Consider the following 19,927-nt stretch of genomic DNA (forward strand, 5'->3'; position numbering starts at 1 on the left):
CTACGGGAAAGTTTGTTTGAAGTCCAATCGTGTGTATGAGGCTTTATAAACAAGCCCAGCATTCTTTTGTAGCAGTCACAATTGCATTTTGTATTAAATAACTTAAATAAGATTTTATAGAAATTTAAAAAAAATAAAAAATTGGTATAAAGCATAATTTAATCAACTTCTAAACATATAAACAAATAAATTGGACCAGTAACTGGCATGCATTGCTTTTAAGATGCTCTCTTTTGTGGTTCAATAACAGGATCAATATTGTTATCCATATCAATAATTACCTTCTGCAGGTCCAACAACACGAAAGCAAGAGAGGAACAGAGAGAAGTGATTAGCGATCTACCTACAGAACATATATAAATACACACAGAAATATGCATCGTGGTGAACGCAGGAATTGGTGCCAGAGGGAGTCAGCTGCATATTATGGAATGATTGATGGACGACCTACTAACAAATGTTATTACTGCCAACAACGGTGACACTCACGTGCTTTGATATATTGCAGCTCCGGGAGTCCACATTGAACCTGGATACAAAGAAAATTAAATGAAGTGTGAACACAAATATTCAACGCAGAATATTTATTTCAATAATGGGATGGGAGTTTGTGGTCTGTCCAAACTATTAGGAGCTGCTGAATCATGGACATTCCTGTGGTGAGGGAAGATGAGAATTTGGCCCCATGGGGTGCCCTCTAGCGAAGGCTTCATCTCAAAGGCTCTCCTTACCGTCCGCTTAATGTAATCTTCTGCAGAGAAGGCAAAAAAAAAAGGGAAAAACTCACTTCAACACTAACCCTATCTAATGTAAATGTAACCTCTTGTTTGCATAGTCCTCTTCATTGCCAGAATCTACTACTGGAGTTTGGCTTCAATTTATTAGTGTAGCTAAAACTTCTAGTACATCTAACACCCCCCCCCCCACCCCACCCAGACTGACAATGCTTATGTCCGAAGGTGCCCCCTAAGCTTCTTCATCCAGAGTGGGGGCGCCTTAATACAGGAGGTGCGTTACTGGCAGGTGAAAATAAAGGAAAAAAGGCCAAAAAAAGAAAACAAATGCAGCCACCACATCTAATGACTGGTTAGCTGCAATATATTAAATTTTTTGGCTTTTATACAGCTTTACACATGATTTTTATATTTTCTAAACAAAGGGCCAGTTTACTGTCCTTCAGGCTTTAGAGCCGGTTCACACAGGGGCGACTCGTCAGGCGACTTAGCCGCCTCACAAGTCACGTCCTGTTCTGTGCAATGGAACCGTTCTACTGGAAGTCGCTTCGACTTAGAAAAAGGCTCCTGTACGACTTTTGGGGCGACTTGCATTGACCTCTATACAGAAGTCATTTTGCAAGTTGCCGCTAAAGTCGGATCCCGGTCGCCTGAGGCAGTCGCACTGCAAGTCGTGCAGCCTCAGTGTGAACCGACTCTTAGGGGGGCCGGACTGTGGCCATTGGGAGTAGAAATTGTCCTGGCGACAATAGGAGTAAACAATACATCTTTAGTGTCCATGGAAGGAATAGTGCTCATCATTGGTATCAGTGGAAGGAACAGTGCCCCACCATTGTTGTCAGAAAAAAGAATACTGCCATTGTTATCAGTGGGAGGAATAGTGTCCTATTATTGGTGTCAGAAGAAGCAATAGTACCCCATCATTGGTATCAGTGGAAAGGAAAGTGCCCCATCATCGGTGTCAGTGGAATGAAGAGTGCCCCATCATTGGTGTCAGTGGAAGGAATAGTACCCCATCATTGGTATCAGTGGAAAGGAATAGTACCCCATCATTGGTATCAGTGGAAAGGAAAGTGCCCCATCATAGGTGTCAGTGGAATGAAGAGTGCCCCATCATTGGTGCCAGTGGAAGGAATAGTACCCCATCATTGGTATCAGTGGGAGGAATAGTGTCCCACCATTGTGTCTGGAGACAGAATAGTGTCCATCATTGGTGTCAGTGGAAAGAAGAGTGCCCCATTGTTGGTGTCAGTGCGGAAAATAGTGACCCATCATTGGTATTAGTGGGAGGAATATTGTCCCATCATTGGTTTCAATGCAAAGAATAGTGATCCATCATTGGTATTAGTGGAAAGAAAAGTGTCCCATCATTGGTGTCAGTGGGAGGAAGAGTGTCCCATCATTGATTTCAGGAGAAGGAATAGTGGCCCATCATCAGGGGCGTCGGGAGGGGGTGGCTAGGGGGGCTGAAGCCCCGAATGTGACCCCCTAAACTCCCGAGTGTCAGCTCTGCAGGGTCTCCATTGCTAGCCCTGAGCGCCAGGACCAATTTGATCCCAAGTACTGCCGAGTGTGGCCGATTGCCATAGCAGGTCCCGCCTTCTGGAGCCTGCACGTCTATGATGGACATCCCACTGGTCCAAGGCCGGGACCATGGGACGTGTGACGTCCATCATAGGCACTGTTGGATCCAGAAGGCGGGAATTACAAAGCGGCTGCCGCGCCACATCCCTGCTTGGCGCTCGGGCGGGCCGCTCTCCTCTCCTCCTCAGGCTCCTACTCTGAGGACTGGCTGCCTGGCTGCTGTGACACTGCACACCACGGCTGAGGTAGGTCAGACAGTGTATGTGGGTCAGTGTAGGTAAATGTCAGTCTAGGTAGGTCAGTGTAGGTAGGTCAGTGTATGTAAATGTCAGTGTAGATAGGTCACTGTATGTCAATGTCGGTGTAGGTAGGTCAGTGTATGTTAATGTCAGTGTAGATAGGTCAGTGTATGTCAATGTCAGTGTAGATAGGTCAGTGTATGTAAATGTCAGTGTATGTGTAGGTCAGTCAGTATAGGTAGGTCAGGCAAGTCAGTGTAGATAGGTCACTACCGTTAGTGTATGTAGGTCAGTGTATGTAAATGTCCAGTGTATGTAGGTAGGTCACTATCGTCAGTGTAGGTAGGTCACTACTGTTAGTGTATGTAGGACAGTGTATGTAAATGTCCAGTGTATGTAGGTCAGGCAGGTGAGTGTAGGTAGGTCACTATCGTCAGTGTAGGTAGGTCAGGTAGGTTAGTGTAGGTAGGTCAGGTAGGTTAGTGTAGGTAGGTCACTGCTGTCAGTGTCACGGCCCAGCCAAAAAAAACCTGCTTCGCGTACAAATAAAGTCCCTGGTCCTTTTGCCACCTAGCAACACCCCTGCCCATCATTGGTATCAGAAGGAGAAATAGTGCCCCATCATTGGTATCAGGAGAAGGAATAGTGCCCATCATTGATATCAATGCAAATAAAAGTGCCCCATTATTGGTGTCAGTGAAAAGAAGAGTGTCCCATCGCTGGTGTCAGTGGGAGGAATAGTGTCCCATCATTGGTATTAGTGGAAGGAATAGTGACCCATCATTGGTATCAGAAGGAGAAATAGTACCCCATCATTGGTATCAGTGCAAAGAAAAGTGCCCCATTATTGGTGTCAGTGGAAAGAAGAGTGCCCCATCATTGGTGTCAGTGGGAGGAATAGTACCCCATCATTGGTGTCAGTGGGAGGAATAGTACCCCATCATTGGTGTCAGTGGGAGGAATAGTACCCCATCATTGGTGTCAGTGGGAGGAATAGTACCCCATCATTGGTGTCAGTGGGAAGAATAGTGCCCCATCATCTTTTAGGAAAAAACTCAAGACCTTCCTTTTTTAGCAGATGATCAAAGCTCGCCACAGCGCCTAGAGGCGATTCAGTTCGCATTGTGCGCTATACAAGCATTTCATTCATTCATTGGTGTCAGTGGGAGGAATAATGTCCCATCATTGGTATTAGTGGAAGGAATAGTGCCCCATCATTGGTGTCATTGGGAAGAATAGTGCCCCATCATTGGTATCAAATGGGAGAACAAATGCCACCATTGTGGTGTCAGTGGGAGGAAAAGTGTCTTGTTATCAGTGGGAAGAAAATCGCTCCAAGGCCCAGATAACGGCAAGCAACGGGCTGCAGTTTGCAGACCACTGATTTAAAGGAACGATCATTTGATGGTTGGATGGCTGCAATCTACAGTCTGTAAGCACTGCTACAGCAAAAGGGAAATTTGGAACAAAGATAGAACATTTCTCTTTCAGCTCATCTCACTGACCAGTGATGACCATACACCTTCACTCTGATTCTACATTCTCTCTATACATTATTTTTTATGTTCACCATGAAAGGTTACAAAAAAGAATAAATGTAACAGTGTGGCACATTTATCACACGCATGCACAGGCTGCTCATTCATTACATATATTTTTCCCTTTCGTTTTTCCAATGCGGTGCTGCCTATAACAAGGTTTTCAGGATTGGAAAAAATAGGCACAGAGGTCATTGAATAAAGATGTACTCAAGCCTGAGCTTCAGGACAACGGGCCGGTTACAAAGACTTAGTGATTGCAGCAAAATACAATTCTTGAATGTTTGCAAAAGAAGAATAAAAATTCATAAGCACAAAGGGATCAGCAAAGCAAAGCAAAGGCTGAGAGGCAGATCAGAACAAAATAAATGCCCAGCGTTCTGGCCTCATCCGTCCAGCCGTGTCTTCTACCCGCTACAGTTTGGGGAGCTCCTCATCCCACGTTTCATCCATATTCAGAGGTGTAAAAAAAATACTTTCTAGAGACCCTGTCACTAAACTAAAAAAATGCAGAAAAAACAATTATCATGCTATCTTCCAGTGTTTTCCTTTCCATAAATTACTTTTAATTAATTGCAAAGTGCCTTTGAACTTGCTGGAAAACATGACTACTCCTGGGGAGTAAATTCCCTAGCACACCCCCAACCCCCCTTGCATGTCCTAGCCCTCTCCTCCTCTGGGAGTGTCTAATCACTCTGTGCTGACCCAGCTCCCCTACCCCTCCCCTTCATACATAACCTTTCATGTAGCTGCAGGGTCCTGGGGAAGAAGCAGAAGAGAATACTAAAGACTGTCATTAACCCCTTCCCGACCAGGCTCCGCAGTTGTACTGTGGCAGGTTGGCTCCCCTGGGCGAACAGATGTAGCTGTACGTCAGTTCGCCTTTTGACCACTAGGGGGGGGGGGCACGTGCGCGCCACCGGACGCTGGAGCCGATGCGCGTGTCCGGTGGTCATGCTGACCGCTAGGCACCCGCGGTCGCTCCACACAGAGACAGAACGGAGATCTGTTAATGTAAACAGACAGATCTCCGCATTGTCAGGGGTGAGGAGAGTGATCTATTGTTCATACTAAATATGAACAATGATCGCTCTCCTCACCTAGTCAGTCCCCTCACCCCACAGTTAGACTCGCTCCCTAGGGAACACAGTTAACCCCTTGATAGCCCCATAATGTTAGCCCCTTCCCTGCCAGTGACATCTTACACAGTAATCAGTGCATTTTTATAGTACTGATCACTGTATAAATGCCAATGGTCCCAAAAATGTGTCAAAAGTATCTGATTTGTCTGCCATAATGTCGCAGTCCCGATACAAAAAAAAAAAAAACGCTGATCACCGCCATTACTAGTGAAAAAATAAATAAAAACAATAATAATATTAATATTATTATTATTTATAACCATAAATCTTTCCCCTATTTTTTAGCTGCTATAACTTTTGTGCAAACCAATCAATATACGCTTATTGCGATTTTTATTACCAAAAATATGTAGAATACATATCGGCCTAAACTGAGGAAATTAGCTTCTTTATTATAGCAAAAAGTACAAAATATTGTGTTTTTTTAAATTGTCGCTCTTTCTTTGTTTATAACTCAAAAAATAAAAAACGCAGAGATGATAAAATACCACCAGAAGAAAGCTCTATTTGTGGGAAAAAAAGGACTTCAAGTTTGTTTGGGTACAACGTCGCACGACCGCGCAATTGTCAGCGACGCAGTGCCGTATCACAAAAATTGGCCTGGTCATTGAGCAGCTAAATCTTCCGGGGCTGAAGTGGTTCAAGTAGAGCTAAAGGCAAAACTTTGGTATTCATTTTGGAAAGAGCAAGGAAGCCCTATAACCCCTGTCAAATTATTTTTCACCACCTGTGTTCCATTGGAGAGATTTCCCTTCACATCCTGACCCATAACTAAACAGGAAGTGAGTGGACCCCCAGGTCACCAGAGCTAGTGTCCCCATTGGAATATTTCCCCTTATTTACTTTTCTGGGGACAACCCAATATTTGGGGTTTTCTTTTACTTTCACTTTCAATAAGACCCCTTTCACACCACACCGTAAGCTCGCTGCCACAGTGTGAACTTTTTTTTTCCCAAAAGTTTTTCCACCATTACCCCACCAACACGTCACGTACATATTTGGCACCTGCTGTATTTAGCAGCTCTCACATAGGGTTGAATTTTATATAGATTGTATCACTTATATATGAGGTTTTACTGGTGTTCCACTTTAAGTATATAATTATAGGTGCCTTTAAGGAATAGTGCCACATCTACTCCCCCCCCCCCCCCCTCCTTCCACAGTGTTACCTCCCCCCCATGTTGGGAGGAGGCAGCTCATACTCATTCCCTTTTTCCTGGTTTAAAGCGGAGGTCCACCCTAAAGTGGACCTTCCGCTCATTGGAACCCTCCCCCCCCCCCCCGGCGCCACATTTGGCACCTTTCAGGGGGGAGGGGGGTGCAGGTACCTGTACAGTACAGGTATCTGCACCCACTTCCGGGATAGCTCTCTGCGGAAAGGGGCGTAGATTACGCCCCTTTCCGAAAGTCCCCCGCTGCCTGCTGGGAAACACACAGATCCCAGAGGCAGCGGGTCCATCCTTATTGCGCAGCGCGGCTCGCGCATGCGCAGTAGGGAACCGGGAAATTAAGCCGAAGGGCTCCACTTCCTGATTCCCATACCCAAGATGGATCGAGAGATCGGCTTCGGGTGCCGACATCGCGGGCGCGCTGGGCGGGTAAGTGTCCTTATTTTAAAAGTCAGCAGCTGCAGTATTTGTAGCTGCTGGCTTTTTAAAAAAAAACGGCGGAACTCCCGGCGGACTCCCGCTTTAACCTATAGCGCGATCTCACTTTTCCCTTTTTTTGTAAAATCTTTCACATTATACAAAAAAAATTAATTGGGCTAAAGGTTAAAAAAAAAAGTATTTTTTTTCCCCAAAAAATTGCATTTGAACGACTGCTGCGCAAATACAGTGTGACATAAAATATTGCAACAACCATTTTATTCTCTAGGGTCTCTACTAAAAAATGTATATATATTATTTGGGGTTCTCAGTAAATTTCTAGCAAAAAAAAAAGATTTTATCTTGAAACCAACAAATGCCAGAAAAAGGTTTATGCCCCATACACACAGTCGGACATTCCGACCGCAAAATCCAACGGATTTTGCCCACAACTTGTCTTGCATACACACGGTCGCACAAAGCTGTCGGAAAATCTCATCGTTCGGAACGAAGTGACGTACAAAACGTACGACGGGACTACGTAGAGGCCAGTAGCCAATAGCTTTCGTCTTCAAATTTTTTTCTGAGCATGCGTGGCACTATGTGCGTCGGAATTCTCTACACACGATCGGAAAAAAAAAAAAACGATCGGATTTTGTTGTCGTAAAATTTACAGGAAAAAAAAGTGCAGTGAAAAACATACATACTTCTTACATCACAAACATTTTGGCTGGAGTTCCAAATAGGGGTCATTTGGGGGGTATTTGTACTGACCTGATATTTTAAGCCTTAAAATTTGTAGTAAACCGCAGCATGTAAATAAAAAAGCCCTGCAAGGCAATGGCATAATGTGCTAGTATGCATCGTATGGAATACTTACCTTAGGACAAAGCCCTCCAGCGGTGGGCTGTCACCCGCTGACAGGGCTTCTATCCAGGGCCGGTGCCACCACTAGGCAAACTAGGCAGCCGCCTAGGGCGCACTGCTGCCTAGGGGTGCCTGGCTGCTGATTTCCCACCGTGTCTGCATGCTCTGCAGGCTGCAGCATGCAACTAACTCAGTTTCAGGCAGCTGCTTCGTCTGGCCGGTAGTGTAATTAGAGGCGCAGCACTGGAACCAGCACTAGAGGAAGCAGGGTCAATGCTTCCCGTATAGCGCCGCCTCCTGTCACATGGGCGGGGAAAAGGGAGTGGAGTCTGGGGTGAGGCCAATGGCGGCCGCAAAATTAGATTTCGCCTAGGGTGTCAAAAATCCTGGCACCAGCACTGCTTCCATCTGACCCTGGCCCTTCTTCAGGGTTTGCGAGCTCCAGCTGTGTGAGTGGCTCCGGTACGGTATGCCGGACCTTCAGAGCGCATGCGCCAGTGACGTCACCAGCTGCATCCAGTGTGCATATCTCCTATACACCACAAGTTTAGGAGATATTCACCGTACCTACACTGTGCCTTATTATAGGCTTACCTGTAGGTACAATTTTCGAAAAAAGTTTACTACCGCTTTAAGAAATGAGATGGGCCATCAGTACATCGGGATTGGTCAATTGTCAAATGTACACCATATTGGCAAAAGTATTGGGACACCTGCATTTACACGCACATAAACTTTAATGGCATCCCAGTCTTAGTGCGTTGGGTTCAATATTGAGTTGGCCCTCCCTTTGCAGCTATAACAGCTTCAACTCTTCTGGGAAGGCTGTCCACAAGGTTTAGGAGTGTGTCTATGGGAACGTTTGACCATTCTTCCAGAAGCACATTTGTGAGATCAGGCACTGATGTTGGAAGAAAAGGTCTGGCTCGCAGTCTCCACTCTTTAAGGAAAAAAAATTACATTTAAATGCCCATCAATGCAGCCTTATCAGTGTCCATCTGCAGCCTTGTCCATCCATCTGCAGCCTTGTCCAGTGTCATTTGCAGCCTTGTCATTGCAGTCTTGAAGTTTAAAAATGGCGCCGCCGAGATACAGAGTCCTGTGTATCTCGGTGGCTCTCGGGTCCTATCGGCGGTGTAACGACATATTCGGTGACCTATCCCAGTTTGCTACGGAAGTGACGTTCCGTTGCCGCCATCTTGGTATACCCCACAGTCGTCCACAGTAAGGATACACTAAGGGGGAAAGCGGACATGTTGTTACACCCACCGGAGTTTTGCATTTTACACGTATTTATAACAGTAAAGTCAGTTTATATTGTGAAATACAGGACTTACAACTAAGTCTGACTACTTAGATCTTGAAATTTAAAAGCAGCGGTAACCCTGCTCATCTCACAGGTTTGCTAATTTGACAGAAGTTCGCTACTTTTAAAATTCAACATCTAAGTAGTCGGACGGAGTTGTAAGTTCTGTATTTCACTATATACTAACTTCACTGTTATAAATACGTCTAAAATGCAAAACTCCGGTGGGTGTAACAACATGTCCGCTTTACCCCTTCTTAGTGTATCCTTACTGTGGACGAGTGTGGGGTGTAGCAAGATGGCAGGGACGGAACCTCACTTCCATAGCAAACTGCGATGGGTCGCCGAATATGTCGTTACAGCAGCTCTCAGTCCAGAGTGGAGCCGAGAGTAGCCAAGTGTACTCGGCTCGGCTCACAGTCACGCCCAGTCCCTGTGTTATGTCCATCATAGGGAGTGACTGTGAGCAGAGCCGAGTACACTCGGCTATGCATCTCGACGGGGCCCCCTATTGGGTGGGGCCCATGGGCTTGAGCCCAGTCACGCCCAATGGTAAGTCCCGCCCTGATCATGTTGCTAGGCAGAACAGGGAAATGCCTTGTTTACATACGCATCTCCTCGTTCTGCCACTCCGTGACACGATCGCGGGCCCCCGGTGGACATCGTGTCCGCGGGACCCATGGGCATGGTCACGGAGTACGCAACGGGCGTGCGCACCCACAATTACGTGGTTTAAAGGGGACGTACCTGTATGCCAATTTGCCCAGCCGCGCCGTTGTGCCGATGTATATCGTTGTGCGCTGGTCAGCATGTGGTTAAAGTAGCGCAGTGCAGAATAGCAAAAAAATGTCCTGGTCATGAAAGGGGGAAAAAGTAGTTAAAACAAAGTTTGTAGTATGTGCCACTTTAGTTGTTATAACCGTATCATGACATATGTGATATGATACATGTGTTTGCCCATTTGGCATGGCTGACTCGCTACAAGCAAACACCGCCTTGAATCGGCGCACAACTCTTATTTCTAAAGCTTAACCAAGTGGGATCCCGGTGTTTATAGAGCTAGTGGAAAGGCTTAATTAAATCTAGTAATGAGATATTTGGAAATTACTGGAATCAGGCTGAGTTTTCGCCTTTCTCAGTTAAGAAGAAACAATTAGACGCCTCGTACTTCCAGCAAGGGGGTAATTTAGAAATTTCCTGGGCTGCTCTACGAACAAGCAATAGGCCTTGGTAAATCACTAGTATCGGCATGCCTCCCACAGTCGCTGCCGCCTGGCTGCCCGCGCGATATTATCATACTGCAGGGATGGCATTTGCATTATTTCTGTTTTCAGTTAATCTGTAGCAAATACATCGGCAGAGGCTTACCTCCCCTGTTTACTTTATCCCTTCGTATCTGACAGTGAAGCCAAGCCAAACTGGCATTTCTTCCCGAAATGCCTAATAACGAAGGCAAAAAGTTTACTTGCCCGCGTCTCTACTGGGGAGTTTCCCCTCACTTACTGTAGGGGCCACTCCATCGGATCATAGGCTTAAAGGGGGGCTCCCCCCAAAAGGGAATGCTTATTATGCTTTGTGTTTGCATCCCCCTCACTGTAACATTTGCTACTTTTTTGAGGGGAGCGGGTACCTGGTTTTGATAGGTACCCGCTCCCACATCTGGCTCAGATTGCCGCAGTGATCCAAGTCAGAAGTTAGGACCCACCCCCCCTCCTTCCCCCAGAGACTTCTGGGACACATCACAGGTCCCAGAAGACTACAAGACCATTCACAAGGCATCATAGCGCAACTTACTCATGCGCAGTAGGGAACCGGCTGTGAGGCTTCACTTCCTGTTTCTCTTAATGAGACACGTCTGCACCCGAAGCGGACTGAAGAATCGGCTTGGGTGAGGACATGGCTGAATCCCTGGACAGGCAAGTGTCCTTACTGTATATTAAAAGTCAGCACCTAAAGTATTTATAGCTGCTGATTTTAAACTTTCTGGGGGGAGCCTGGAGCTCCTCTTTAACTGCTTGCGGATCGGCCACCATAAATATACTGCGGCAGGGCAGCCGCTCTGTGCCAGATCACGTACCTAGTATGGCGTACTTAGGCGGCAACCCGTTCCTGCTGTGATTGGGCACATTGGGAGCAAATAAGCAGAAAATGTTTGCTGGGCCTGCCGATCGTTCGGGAAACAGGCAGAACAGTGATCTGCCTATGTAAACAATGCAGATCGCCCTTCTGTAAGAGGATAATTTATTGTTCCTGTGTTTCCGCTAAGTAGGAACACGGATATTTACCTTCCCCCAGTCAAAGCACCCCCCCCCTCCCCCTCAGTTAGTAAGCATGCCCAGGGAACACATTTGACCCTTTGTTTGCCCCTGATGTCAACCTTTTCAACCTTGTCAACAGTGCATTTTTTTTTAGAACTGATCACTGCATTAGTGTCACTGGTCCCCATAAAGTGTCAGAAGTGTCAGTTAGGTGTCTGATTTGTCTGCCGCAATATCGCAGTCTCGCTATAAGTCGCTAGGAAAAAAAAAAAGAAGAAAGAAAGAAAAATATCACATAGTTTGCAGATGCTATAACTTTTGGGTAAACCAATCAATATACACTTAGGCCGCGTACACACGCGGGGACTGTTCGCTCAACTTTGTCCGCTGAACAGTGTTTCGGCGGACAGTCCGCTCGTGTGTGGGCTTCAGCGGACAGTTTCAGCGGACAGTCTGACGAACAAAGTTTTTCGGAAATTCCGTAAAACTGTCCGCTGAAACTTGGTTTGAGCGGACAGTCCGCCCGTGTGTAGGCTTGTTCGTCAAACTAAGTTCCGCGCATGCTCAGAAAGGATTTACACGGCGAAGGTTGCATTGCAGTGTATAGGACGTCGTATTTCTAGTCCCGTCGTACGTGCCGTTCACTTCATCGCGCAAGTTTCAGCGGACTGTTCGTTCGTCGCGTGTGGCCAAGTCCGTCCATGCTAATTTTGAGCGGACTGTCCGCTCAAACTGTTTGACGAACAAAGTTGGGCGAACAGTCCCCGCGTGTGTACGCGGCCTTAGAGATTTTTTTACCAAACATATATAGAAGAATACATATTGGTCTAAATTGATGAAGAAATTTAATTTTTACTTTTTTTTTATTTTATGTGTTTTATAGCAGAAAGTAAAAAAAAAATTTTTTTTTTTTTCAAAATTACCAGTTTTTTTTGTTTATAGAACAAAAAATAAAAACCACAGAGGTGATAAAATACCACCAAAAGAAAGCTCTATTTGTGTGTAAAAAAGTCCACACATTTTGTTTGGGTACAGTATTGCACGACCACGCAATTGTCAGCTAAAGTAACGCAGTGCCGTATTGCAAAAAATGGTTTGGTCATGAAGGTGGGTAAACCTTCTGGGGTTGAAGTGGTTAAGGAAAAACCTGGCAAACAGTTTTTACCCTTTTACACTCCAAACAAAACTGTTAGGGTATCCCTAACACGTGTGGTTGAGGGGTGGTAAAACCCAGTGATTAAGCCACACTTTTACTGCCACTCAAGTACGACCACAGAGGCAGCAGTCAGTGGGGTACATGTGCCACGAATGTAAAGCTGCCACGGCAGAAATTACACCCCCTGTCATTTTCGGCAGGTACTACACTCAAATGGGGCCCCTTTGCAACTGTCCTGCAATCGTGTGCAATGTGGGTGCAGCATGGTAGTCTGGCATTTAGGGAGTTAAAGCACGAGGCGATTTTGCAGTGCAGAAAAATGCAGCTTGCTGTACTTTTCTTGACTGCACTGTAATAGTGTGAACTATGCCCATAGAATAACCTGGATTTTGGACTGTCTATGCAGTTGGAATGCAGTCAAAAAAGCATCTAACTGCATCTGGTGTGAATAGGGCCTTAAAGAACAGCTAATGACTCCTTTATGGCAGTCTAAACACGCACCAAGTCCAGGTACTATAGGATGCACAAGCTTCATTAAAGGCAAAGTTCACCTTTCCAGGCAGAATTTCGCTTTTCATAATAAATAGAAGCTTTGTCTTCTGCCCCAACCATCCCAATGTGCTAATCTCCCACTTACCTATTCCATGGCAGCCCTCAAGCCGCATATCTCTGTTCACAATGTCAAATAATGCATTTTGAGTCCTGACTTCCTGTAGCATAACGTGCCCATCCAGGCGACTTCATATCCCATCATGCTCTGCTTTACTGAATCACACAATAGGGTGTGTTTTACCACTCTGGAGCACACCTCCCTCATTACTGAACCACCCCGTTTTCTACCCACTTTCCTACTTCTTCCTTTAACCTCCCATGCACTCGCAGACCCACGTGCACACACAATACACAGGTACTCGCAGACTGCCGTGCACTCGCAGACTGCCGTGCGCACACAATACACAAGTATATATTTGAGGCTTGTTAAAGGCTTATGGTTGGTGAGTGTGTGGTGGAGCACTTATTAAAGCGGAGGTCCGCCAATTATTATTATTTTTTTAAAGTCAGCAGCTATAAATATTGCAGCTGCTGACTTTTAAAATAAGGACACTTACCTGTCCAGGGAGCCCACGGTGTCGGCACCTGAAGCCGATCTATCCCTCGACTATCAGGCGCCGCCGCCACCATCTTTGGTAAGGGAATCAGGAAGTGAAGCATTGCAGCTTCACTTCCTGGTTCCCTACTGCACATGCGTGATTCGCGCTGCACTATCCCACTGGTCCCTGCCGTCTTCTGGGACCTGTGTGTCTCCCAGAAGACAGCAGGGGGCGAGAAGGTGTTGGAAGTGGCATAGATACCCGTGTGTCGGGCTCGGGTATCTATGCCCGGAAGTGATAGCAAGATACCTGTATTAGGCAGGCATGTGCTCCCCCCCTCCCCACTGAAAGGTGCCAAATGTCACACCAGTGGGGGAGGAACCGAAAAAGCAGAAGTTCCATTTTTGGGTGTAACTCCGCTTTAAGGGCTATTGAAGCATGGTGATTGGAGGGCTGTTGTATTTTATGGACACTTATGTACACAAATATATATCTATATTCTTTTTTTTTGTCATGCAATTTTCTGACGTCATGTTTATGATTTATAATGCTTTTACAACAGCGCCGTATCTTTTGTTTGATATTCTATTTTTAAAGTGATCATATTCACTTAAAGGGGCAGCTGCATATTTATTTGTGAAAATTTCCACATTGTTGGCACCATATTTATCACATTGTTGGGTTCTAAGCCAAACACATTCTTTATTTCGTCATCTAAAAGAGACGCAGCATACTTTTTACTAAAAATCTTTTCGTTTTATAGAAGGTTCTAAGCCCTTGTACACACAGTCAGAGATTCCGATGGAATGTGTCCGATCGGACCGTTTTGTCGGATATTCCGACTGTGTGTGGTCTACATCGGACTGTTTCCGTCGGAGTATCCGACGGACCAAGTTTTCCAACTTGTTGGTAAAATTTTCTGACAAAATGCTCCGATCGGAAATACTCCGATCATGTGTAGAGAATTCCAATCGGACAAAGTGCCACGCATGCTCAGATCAAACTCCTACATCAAAGCTATTGGCTACTAGCGTGAACGTAGTCCCGTCGTAACGAAATAACGTCATCACGTCGGAATTTCCGACAACTTTGTCCGACCGTGTGTATGCAACAGTTTCGGACAAAATCCGACGGATTTGGTTGTCGGAATGTCCGACCGTGTGTACAAGGGCTTAGACTTCCTCTTGTGCAAAAAAATCCTGCTCAGGAGAACAATTTCTTCTAAATTTAACAAGTTTCCCTTTTGCTATATATTTTTTTTCAATACCAGGTGATGGCAGCTCTTAGTAGGGTGACATGACACCCGGTAAGCATGTCATCCAAACACTTAAAAAGCTCGGCTATCACAAAGTCTTCATTTTCTGCTGAGCTGATGTCATCTTTGTATATGATCACTTGCCATGGTGATGGTATCCTAGCATTAGAAGAGTTTCTCAACCTTTTTTCAGTCAAGGCACCCTTTAAAAATTATGGACAGTTTCGAGGCACCCCATTCTAAAATGTAAAAGCTATTCTAATCCTTTTACATAATGCAGCAACATCCACAAGTCCAAGTAGGACACCCAACATCAGATTAGATTTTTTCTTCCAAAGCAAATACACTTTTGCAAACTGCTACTGACTAGTATTCCAATGTTTCTCTTCTCCCTCACTCAGTTTTTCTCCATCACTCAGCTAATGTGAGCCCCAATGCTGATGGATAGGGGCAGGGGAGGGTCAAACAAGGATGCTATGCAGGCGACTGACCCTCCTCATCAAATGATGGCATTGGTCATTAGGACGCCGACAGCTAGAAGGTTATAATGGCACACAATGAAAACCTATGACTTAGTTTAACTAAAAAAGGCAGCCTTTATTCACGCTCAGGCCTGTATACAATTTTTGGGCAATTTTTTGGCATTTTGCTAGGGCACCCCTGAAGAAACCTCAAGGCACCCTGGTTGAAAAAGGCTGCATTGTAATTTCAGCTAAAGCAAGCCTGTAGGTACAGTGCCTTGCAAAAGTATTCACCCCCTTGACTTTTTATCTATTTTGTTACATTACAGCCTTTAGTTCAATGTTTTTTTAATCTGAATTATATGTGATGGATCAGAACACAATAGTCTAAGTTGGTGAAGTAAAGCTAGTATAATATATACAGTATTTATGGGCGTATAACAGGCACCTTAAAATCACGGGAAAATCGTGGGTGTGTGTTACACCGCCGATTTTGAGCCTCTGGGCGGCTTTCAGCCGTTCTTGGTGGCCGAGTGTGCCCGAAAGAGAGCTACCGAGATACACAGGACATTCGGCTCTGTATTGCATTTTTAAATGTCAAAAAGGACACTGACAAGGCTGCATATGACACTGATAAGGATGCATGACAAGGCTGCAGATGGACACTGATAAGGCTGCATTGATTTAAATACGTTTTTTTCCCTTAAACTTCCCTACTAATACGCCGATAAATACGGCACATAAAACTATTAAAAAATTGATAATTGGCATGTGTGTATTGTAATAGTGGGGTGTTTAGCTCAGTGGTAGATGCATCTTCACGTAGTGAGTCCACAGCAGTCAGTAATCAGGTTTGAGGGCATGGCAGCCCATTTTTATTAACAGGAACAAAATAAAGTTTATACACAGGATTTCCCACACAGGGGTTCTTCTTCAGTAAATTCATACAACAGAAAACGCCAAGCCTCCTGGCTCCTAGGCTTACTTTGCCTTGCAGTTCCCTGCTGAACCGGGCCTACTCCTGGCCTCAACAGGATTCTCCAGACCCCTGGGTTTGCTTACTGTCCCCCAGACTTCAAGACTTCCTTCAGTCCCCCTTGGACTTGCTAGTCGCCTCGGTTCTCCCAGCCTCCCAGACCCTTGTCTGGTCTCACAGGCCCTTGAAGCCGTCCCAACCTTCCCAATCCTTCAGACATGAAGTCCCCCTTACCAGGGATGTAGTCTCACACAGGTCTGTCTTGCAGCAGTAACAAGCTGCACACACTCCACCTTCCTCCACTCTCTGCTCTCACCAGCCCCTCGTTATATGGGCTCTGTGCACCTGGGCACACACCCTGCTGGCTATAGAAAAAGACCTGGACACAGGGTTGGAGAGTCCGTCCCTCCCAAGACTCTGAGGAATCTCCAAACTACACAGCACCATCCGACCATAGCAAAACCTGGAGAAAACTGCCGAAACAGTTTTCTCCATTTCAAAGCTAAGCTCTGCAGTCCGCCGACATGCAGACTCTGTGTCCATTTTCCATCCCTATTCATGGTGACAGGGACTCTCACTATTACAGTATGCATTCACCCACTTTGTTATGAAGCCCATAAAAAGCTCTGGTGCGACCAATTACCTTCAGAAGTCACATAATTAGCAAAATGATGTCCACCTGTGTGCAATCTAAGTGTCACATGATCTGTCATTACATATACACACCTTTTTGAAAGGCCTCAGAGGCTGCAATACCAAAGCAAGAGGCACCACTAACTAAACACTGCCATGAAGACCAAGGAACTCTCCAAACAAGGACCCTTTCACACTGGGGTGGGGGTGGCGTTGGTGGTAAAGCGCCTCTATTTTTAGCGGTGCTTTTCCATCGTATTTGCAGAGGTATTCGGCTACTAGCGGGGTGCTTTTAACCCCCGCTAGTGGCTGAAAAAGGGTTAAAACCACCCACAAAGCGATGCTGCAGCAGCGTTTTGCCGGTGGTATAGCCGCGCTGCTCCATTGATTTCAATGGGCAGGAGCAGTGGAGGAGCGGTATACACACCGCTCCAAAGATGCTGCTAGCAGGACTTTTTTTTACCGTCCTGCCAGCGCACCGCTCCAGTGTGAAAGCCCTTGGACTTTCACACTGGAGTGAATGGAGCGGCTCGTTCAGGGCGCTTTGCAGGTACTACTTGTAAAGCACCCCAGTGTAAAAGGGGTCTAAGAGACAATGTTGTTGAGAAGTAAAAGTCAGGGTTAGGTTCTAAAAAAAATATCCAAATCTTTGATAATCCCTAGGAGCACCATCAAATCTATCATAACCAAATGGAAAGAACATGGCACAACAAACCTGCAAAGAGATGGCCGCACACCAAAACTCACGAACCGGGCAAGGAGGGCCTTAATCAGAGAGGAGCACAGAGACCTAAGGTAACCCTGAAGGAACTGCAGAGTTCCCCAGCAGAGACTGGAGTATCTGTACATAGGACAACAATAAGCTGTACCCGCCATAGAGTTGGGGTTTATGGCAGAGTGTCCAGAAGAAAGCCATTACTTTCAGCAAAAAACAAAATGGCACGTTTCTGAGTTTGCGAAAAAAGCCATGTGGGAGACTCGCAAAATGTATGGAGGAAGGTGCTCTGGTCTGATGAGACTAAAAGTGAACTTTTTGGCCATCAAAGAAAACGCTATGTCTGGCGCAAACCCAACACATCACATCACCCAAAGAACACAATCCACAGTGAAACATGGTGGTGGCAGCATCATTCTGTGGGGATGTTTTTCAGCAGTCCGGACCGAGAAACTAGTCAGAGTTGAGGGAAAGATGGATGGTGCTAAATACAGGGATATTCTTAAGCAAAACCTGTAGCACTCTGTGTGTGATTTGAGGCTAGGATGGAGGTTCACCTTCCAGCAGGACAATGACCCCAAACACACTGCTAAAGCAACACTTGAGTGGTTTAAGGGGGAACATGTAAATGTGTTGGAATAGCCTAATCAAAGCCCAGACCTCAATCTAATAGAAAATCTGTGGTCAGACTTAAAGATTGCTGTTCACAAGCGCAACTTGAAGGAGCTGGAGCAGTTTTGCAAGGAGGAATGGGCAAAAATCCCAGTGGTAAGATGTGGCAAGCTCATAGAGACTTATCCAAAGCGACTTGGAGCTGTGATAGGTGCAAAAGATGGTTCTACAAAGTATTGACTTTAGGGGGGTGAATAGTTATGCACTTTGACGTTTCCTGTTATTTTGTCCTATTTGTTGCTTGCTTCACAATAAAAAAAAAAACATTTTCAAAGTTGTGGGCATGTTCTGTAAATTAAATGATGCAAATCCTCAAAAAATCTATGTAATTCCAGGTTGTGGGGCAACAAAACACGAAAAATGCCAAGGGGGGTGAATACTTTTGCAAGGCACTGTAGGTGTAGTCTTTTCACTCAACTGCAGGTGGCGCTCATCCGCAGCGGCATTGCAGATAAGTGAGGGGAACCTTTATGGTTTCGTCAGTCACAGGGATTCAGCTATCTGGTTGGATGCTGGCACCCCATGTGACTTTGGCAGCCATCTTGGGATAGGCAGAGTCTATGTAAGACCCTGGCTCCTGGGTTTGGAGCTCATTTTGTGAGTATCTAGAGTAGGGACTGGTCACCTATCTGGCAGGGACAGTACACAGGGTCAGGGAAAGGGCAAAAGTTACGGAAGAGTAGAGAAAGTGCAGGGACCACTCCAAATATCTGGAAAGCGTCCCCTTTGGGTACGGACTGGCCAGGCTGCATTTGCATCCTTATGGCAGAAGCTGTTGGCACCTCTAAGTCTTCAGTCTACTGCCCCATTGCTGTTACAATGGGGGTTATTTACGAAAGGCAAATCCAAGTGCGCTTGCAGTGCAAAGTGCAGTCGCTGTAAATCTAAGGGGTAGATCTGAAATGAGGGGAAGCTCTGCTGATTTTATCATCCAATCATCTGCAAGCTAAAATGCTGTTTTTTAATTTTCCTTGCATGTCCCCCTCGGATCTACAGCGACTTTACTTCCAAGTGCACTTTCGGTGCAAAGTGGATTTTCCTTTAGTAAATAACCCCCAATGTGTGTGTTCCCAATCGGGTTGCCTTCCCACCGGACCTATTGTGTATTGCTGGACTTCTGTTACAATATATTAATGCATCACGCTGTACCTACCCACAAAGCCCTTAATACTTAACACCTTCCCAAACGTTTATTCCCAAAAGAAAACTCTTAAGCAATTCAGCGCTAAAGTAAGCCTTTAAAGCTCAACAGCCCCACAACAAATATCCTCTAACGCAAGTCATTTAGGACCCATTTATGCCAGTGAGTGTGGTAATACACATGCATTACACGGGCTGTATTATGTATTTAACATGGGTTGGGAAACTGGCATTACCATGTTCAAGCTTATATTAGATTTTAGTTAGTTTATATATATGTTAAACCCCAATTCTCTTGCAACCCCATCTTGTACTGTGCCGGGGGGGGGCCCTGCAGTCCATGTATACATATCCAAAATATAATTCTGGTTTATGAACCTTTCAAAATGCACCAGCTACCTAAAGGCTGATATTGTATTAGGGCAGGATGCCATTCATTAGAATTCAGATGGCATCACATCCCTAGGAACCAATTATGTCTCCGAAGCAAGAAAATTAGGCATGAAAATGGTTTCCTGGTTTGACTTTCAAATATCAGGTGTGTCCTAAATAAACCTCTGTGAAACTTTGCTAA

At 45.5% G+C, this 19,927-nt stretch overlaps 1 protein-coding gene across 1 annotated transcript in view; it reads right to left on the bottom strand.

Moving 5' to 3' along the window:
- Positions 1 to 450: 450 nt before the first annotated feature.
- LOC143927120 (copine-8-like) overlaps positions 451 to 19,927 on the bottom strand; it is a 212,663-nt gene continuing 193,186 nt past the window's right edge. Inside the window, exon 6 of the mRNA XM_077451074.1 lies at positions 451 to 529. Coding sequence (XP_077307200.1) covers positions 451 to 529 — 79 coding nt within the window. The remainder of the gene's footprint in view (positions 530 to 19,927) is intronic.

Source organism: Lithobates pipiens, unplaced genomic scaffold (assembly GCF_037356315.1).
Source record: "Lithobates pipiens isolate NorthernLeopardFrog02 unplaced genomic scaffold, aLitPip1_a1.2 Scaffold_23, whole genome shotgun sequence".
Taxonomy (NCBI): Eukaryota; Metazoa; Chordata; class Amphibia; order Anura; family Ranidae; genus Lithobates; species Lithobates pipiens.